General features: G+C 40.8%; 1 protein-coding gene and 1 long non-coding RNA gene across 2 annotated transcripts; both read right to left on the bottom strand.

The window, feature by feature from the left end:
• Positions 1-1,090: 1,090 nt before the first annotated feature.
• On the bottom strand, positions 1,091-2,040 carry LOC121688045 (olfactory receptor 6N1-like). The gene is made up of 2 exons (XM_042067364.1): positions 1,421-2,040; positions 1,091-1,106 (listed from the first exon to the last, which is right to left on the bottom strand). Exons 1-2 carry the CDS (start codon positions 2,038-2,040, stop codon positions 1,091-1,093), a joined length of 636 nt encoding a protein of 211 aa, XP_041923298.1.
• A 1,024-nt stretch (positions 2,041-3,064) lies between these two features.
• Positions 3,065-3,997, bottom strand: LOC121688650. Its single transcript, XR_006024644.1, has 4 exons — positions 3,835-3,997; positions 3,674-3,755; positions 3,540-3,598; positions 3,065-3,469 (listed from the first exon to the last, which is right to left on the bottom strand). It is a non-coding gene; the product is annotated as an uncharacterized LOC121688650 (long non-coding RNA).
• Between the last annotated feature and the right edge of the window lie 2,003 nt (positions 3,998-6,000).

Genomic DNA, 6,000 nt, shown 5'->3' with positions numbered 1-6,000 from the left:
TGCCCAGCTCGTCAAGCTTCTAAATCCCACTAAAGCGAAAGCATGCTGCGGGCCCCACTACAACCCTAGGTTTATGGTTAAAACCTAGCTACTTTAAAATTCTGTCGGCGTCCTGGCACAACGTCTTCACCCCGGCCCAGTCATGCTGTTTAATTCATTTTGTATGTATACTAATGTCGCTGCTCCTCTCAGAACCAGATTACTGAGTCACCGCCCTGGCGGACATCACTCATCCTTTTGGGGGTAGGCTCCCCGCCCCTGCCTTCATCCATCGGCAGGAAATGAGATCCTCTCATCGCTGGACGGATCCGAGACGGGGCCTACGCCAAAGACTGTTACCTATTCAGGACTCCATCATGCTTGCATCCAAGCCGTTCCTTTACTAATTAAATTGTTAACTGATTCTATTCTGTCTACTGAGTCTTTCTGGTAGAAATAGATCTGACAAATAAAATCCTTCTATCTTTGTAATTGTAAATGTCATTGAATGCAGTCCGACATGAGCTCAATTTGTCTACATTATATAAGCTTTTGTAAATGTTTAATTAATACAGCCTTGTGCTTTACCACAATTTATGATTTATATTGGGAAAGACCATAGACTGTATATTATATTGGGAAAGACAGGTAAAGTTCAGTATCATTCGCATAACCGTGATAGATGAATCAGTCGGAGCGAATAATCTAACCTAAGGAAGGGGTGTAAATGGAAAACTAATTTACATTGTGAGTAGAAACTAAGCTCAAAACAAGATTAAGTAAAATAACTAAGAGTTGGTACCACAGTGTGTCAAAACAATGAATAGAGCTTTTCATGAGTAAATCACCGTATAATTTCATTTAAGAGTGAGATATCCACCAGTTACCAAACCCAGGACATGGATAACAATTGGATTTTTTTTTACATTGTAGGTTTGTACTTTCACTTTGCTACTCCACAACAACTCTGCACAGTGTCCCATTAACTGCATGACAGTACGCATTTACATTTTTCTGTGAAGTAAAAACCATGATGGGTGTGCGTACCATAACATTCATTCCTCCAGGCGCCTCTTGGTAATGCTTAATAATATGTTACACTGACGATGGCTTAGGCCGAAACTCGTCTGTGGACATGGCATTAATAAATAAGTAAAGAGAATGTACTTGTGAGTGCGGTTTTTCTATTCTAAATCATCTCTGGTGACACATTTTATGTTTACAACCTTGTCTGAAGACTGCTTTTCGGATCTGTGGAAGTTGAAGCCCATAAGTTATTGGATTTGATAGTGGAGGGAGAATCAAAAACTGTATAGCCAATGCATTGCGTACACTAATTGGCAGGTTTTCTGAACCAACCCAACTGTATGATACGTCAAACAGTGTTGTCATGATGAAGATGGCTATAACCAAAATATGGGGCACACAAGTTTTGGCAAACTTTGTTCTGCCCTCACTGGATAATATGCAAACCCGTACAATACGAGCATATGAAATTAAAATTAACACAAACTGTATACAGTAAGCTGTAATATGTAACATGCTCCAAACCTGGTTGGCTGTGGCTAGAGAACAACCCAGCTTTAGTATTGAAGGATTATCACAGAATAGTTTACGGATGTGAGATCCACAAATGGGTATTCTAACAGTAAGAACAAGAGCTGTTGCGATTGCCAAAAGTGGATAAGCCCAGGCCACTACAAGCAGTTTAAGCACAGCATGTGGAGTCAAAATACTGTGGTATTGCAGTGGTCTGCAAATTGCCACATAGCGGTCATAAGACATCACTGTTAAAAGAGTGATTTCACACATTACTGAGGAATAAATCACATAAGCTTGTGTTAGGCACCAACTGTATGTTATTGTATAAGTATCCGATTGCAAGTCCAGCAAAAATTTAGGGTAAAAACCAACAGTCCCATAAAGGCTATTCAAGCATAGATTAGAGAGGAAAATATACATGGGCTCATGGAGGCTATTTTCTATGATCACTGTTAAGATCAAAGTTAAGTTGACTGTAATGATTAGGACATAAAGGACAAACACCAACAAGACGTACATAGGCTTATAAACAGATCCCTGCAGTCCAGAGTAAACAAACAATTTAAAATCAGACAAGTTGTCCATCATCTCAAGCATAATTCACATGTATCGTAATAATAGTCTAGAGGTAGCATTTGAACATATCCACATAGAATCACACACCAAGTAACATCATATTGCAGTATTATGGTCAATATATATCAAAGACCATTTACAGGTACATTAATAATATAGAAACATTTTGCATTTGAAATGGTGTCATACAGCTATTATATGCACTGCCTGTTTTCTGTTTTGTTGTGAACTCAGGGACTAGATGGATTGCTCATTTATAGCTTAACCTCTACCTTTGGGACCGATCATATGAACAGCCTACCTGATTAACTCCAAGGTAATGGGGACTTCACATTGCACGTGACATGTGCTGTGCTCGCCGCTAGGTTGCTCTTGGTTGAGTAATGTCCCATGTTTTTTTTTTTGTAGTGCTTGCCGTCAAGCTCAGCACAAAATACCAATGACTTACAGCGCGCCACAGTCTAAGTTCAACATGATTGAACTTCCACCGCGGCAAGAGCGGCATAAGAGGCAAAATGCTGCTTGCTGTGTGCTTTGCTCAGCGCAGTGGCAGGCCAGTTCTTGTGCGCGTGTGACAGTAGCCTACCTTGTATATAAACAGTCACCAGGTTCTAATACCCTGTTACCCAGGAACCTACCCGTTAAATTAACCTGATAATTTCCTGTTTACCACTAGGGTCACACAAGTTGGTAGTCTGAATAATAGGCAGAGACGTGAGATTACAATACAAAACTATTACAATTTATTTATTTAAAACAGGATCAATGTACATGCACTTAAATACCAGAGCAACACCATGTAATGCTAGATCGTCAGGATCAATGTTGAAACTAGATTGGGCTTACCGTAGAGGGCAGATGTCAAAGCCTCGGAGGCGAAATCTGTGATTCAAACCACACTGCAAATCAAAATGAAAAGGTGACTTATCTAAACTAATTAACACAGCACACACACACAATAAGGGATGGACACCAGAGGAGAATACACCCTCCAACATGCGCCCAATGTAGCCCCCAGCAGGAGAGACAAGCAACATACACAGGGAAAGCCCACTTGACAGTACATGCAGTAGAAAAAACAAACAAAAACAAATGAGTACAAATAAGACAAAACAAAATACAGAGAAAAGCACAGAGCATCAATAGAGCAGCAAGCAAACCAAACTCCCACACATGCACACTCATGCAACAAACACGCACGTCCGCACTAAACAGGCCCAAGCAGATAGCCACCACCAGGTTAGCTAGCAATCATGCATCAGAGACGCAGCGATGGAAGGCCACAGAGAGAAGCGGAAGGCGCTCCACACAGCAAACCCCAAACAGGAACAAAACAGCAAGGCCGTCACCACATCAGGATACCATACAGATCCTATAAGGAGTACAGAGTCATTACTCTAACGTTATGCTTATTTATTTAGGTAAATAAAGCTACAACCTACCATGCAACAGCTAACGTCAGATGTAGGGAGCCCGGACAGCGCAACACTCTGTGATGTTGCTGTAATTAACAGATAACGTAAACGAGTGGCCTAGCTATGCGATAATGTTTGCACACAGGAAGGAGTACACCTACCTAAGCTGGAATTGATGAGCACACCGGGGGAAAGAGCAGCCGTGAGAATATCCAGCCAGTAGTTTAGCAGCGACTTCTGTTACTGGAATGTAAACAAGTTCTGAACTTTCCAGCACATCAGTGCACAAACGAATGTTCATCAGACAAAGACTCAAGCCTACCTGGAGCAAATGGTGGAACAAACTACAGCCAAACGTCGGGGATAGGCGATAGGTCGGTCAGAGTCGTCCCTGGACAAAGCAGACGTCTGCCCTGGATAGCCGCGCTTCCTTTTTATGGAGCACAGCTGCCAATTACCCACTTACGAAGTAGGTGGGGCAGGAGCGAGACAACAAAACCCATCACAATGCTCCAGGTAAGGACTCGTCCGGCTACACGCGCAAGCTATTGAAAATAACGTGTTTCATAGCGCAGCACTGCCGCTATGAAACTGAATGTGCAATGTGAACCCCGCTTAAGAGTGTTTTTAAACTACACTCTCAGTGAATCAGTCCGAGTAACAACAGCTTAATGTTTAAATGAACAGCATTTTTTGTATTAACCAGGAAACACGATCTAAACTAGATGTACATTCTCTCCGCAAAAATAAATCACGTGTGGATGTGTGTGTGTGCGCATATTGTGTGTTTGTTTTTGTGTATATCTGTGCTTCTGTGCATGTGTGTGTGTGTGTGTGTTTATGTGTATGTTTATCTGTGTGTGTGTGCTTGTGCCTGCATGTGTGTGTGTTTTTATTTGGGGTAAAGCTATTTGCACCCCTGGTACAATTATCAGTGTATGCTATTCGTACCCTGGTGCAATAAGAAGTGAATTCTATTTGTACCCCGGTGCACACAGCAGATAGATAGATAGATAGATAGATAGATAGATAGATACTTTATTGATCCTCAAGGGGAAATTCAAGCAATGTGTTCTATTAATACCCTGTCTGGTACAAATATCAGTGTATGCTATTTGCACCCCTGTGCATTTATTCTGGCATATTGATCACACAATGTAATAATATTTTTTTTTTTTAAAACAAGCAACATGTTTTTTTGTTGCTACGTAACAGGGAATAGCTCAGCTGTGTAATAGACACTCTAAATAAGGTATGCTGTTTGCATCAATGTACAGTTAGAAGTGGATGCTATTCGTACCCTGGTGTTTATAGTACTGTATGCTATTTACACCTTGGTGCATGAACTAGCTAATTGTTGAAATCAATACTTCCGTTTGAGAACTGATTTCTTGTTCAAATTGCGCACCTTCTCTCCAGAGTGCACACTCACTCTGCCAAAACGCATTACACGGAAATTGAACCCCGGTCTCCCACGTGCTAACCCTAGTCTATGACCACTACACTATCTTCTTCCACAAGTAAATGGTGTTTGCAGGTAAACTTATAGTTTATAGGCCTGAACATCATATTCACGAAATTTCTGTTAACTAATCTGAACAGATATTAGTGCCGAAACCTTTCAGAATTCTTCCCTTTCTGCTGACGAAAAAACGAATGTCTGCCATGTTTTTGTGCACGTGAGCAATGTCTTTTTGTTGTTATGTCACAGGGTGTAAATAGCTCAGCTGTGTGGCCAAGGCTATTCGTACCAGGGGTGTAAATAGACAATCCATTTTATTTGTGTGTGTGGGTGTGTTAATGTGAGTGTGCATGAGTGCATGTGTGCTTCTGTTTATGTGTGTGTGTACGTGCGTGTGTGTGCATATACAAAACATATTGATCTCAATGGTGCATCTTGCCCATGTTCAGGGTGGAAAGTAGAAAAGAAAGATTTGCATAAGACAAGTCATTGGTGTTTTTAAAAAGAAGGGATCATGGAGAATAAAGAAAAAAATATAAAATAAATCTTTGTATATTCCCACAAGGTGTTTGGGTGCTCTGAAAATGAGAACCAAAATGATTTCTCAGACTTGTGAGGTCTGCTGTTCAGACCCTGAAGGAATTTATTTTCTATTCATTGCTTTTTGTGAGTGTTTCCACATCTCAGTAAGGAACATAAATCAAGAGCCTATGCTGAGTACAAATATGTCTTCTGAAGGCCTAAACAGAGCCCAGCCAAAAACTCCAATACAATTTTGATCAACTATGAGAGACAGCTATGACCATGCAGGATCATCCAGACCAAACGTTACGATTCTGTTACATACTATTCCTATTTATGTACCAGCATGCAAAATGTGAGCCTCCTACATGGTTTAGTTATTGCGGTATGGGCTTGTGAACTTTGACAAAAAAAAGAGGGCGAACAAAATCGACACCTCATCCTCCTGTAAAACTGTCTGTATCTTGGAAAGTATTGGTCTTACATAAAAGTAATTTTACAGTG

This window comes from Alosa sapidissima, chromosome 17, assembly GCF_018492685.1.
Source record: "Alosa sapidissima isolate fAloSap1 chromosome 17, fAloSap1.pri, whole genome shotgun sequence".
Lineage (NCBI taxonomy): Eukaryota > Metazoa > Chordata > Actinopteri > Clupeiformes > Clupeidae > Alosa > Alosa sapidissima.
Note: the sequence above shows the minus strand (reverse complement) of the source record. Positions and strands in the feature narration are given on the sequence as shown.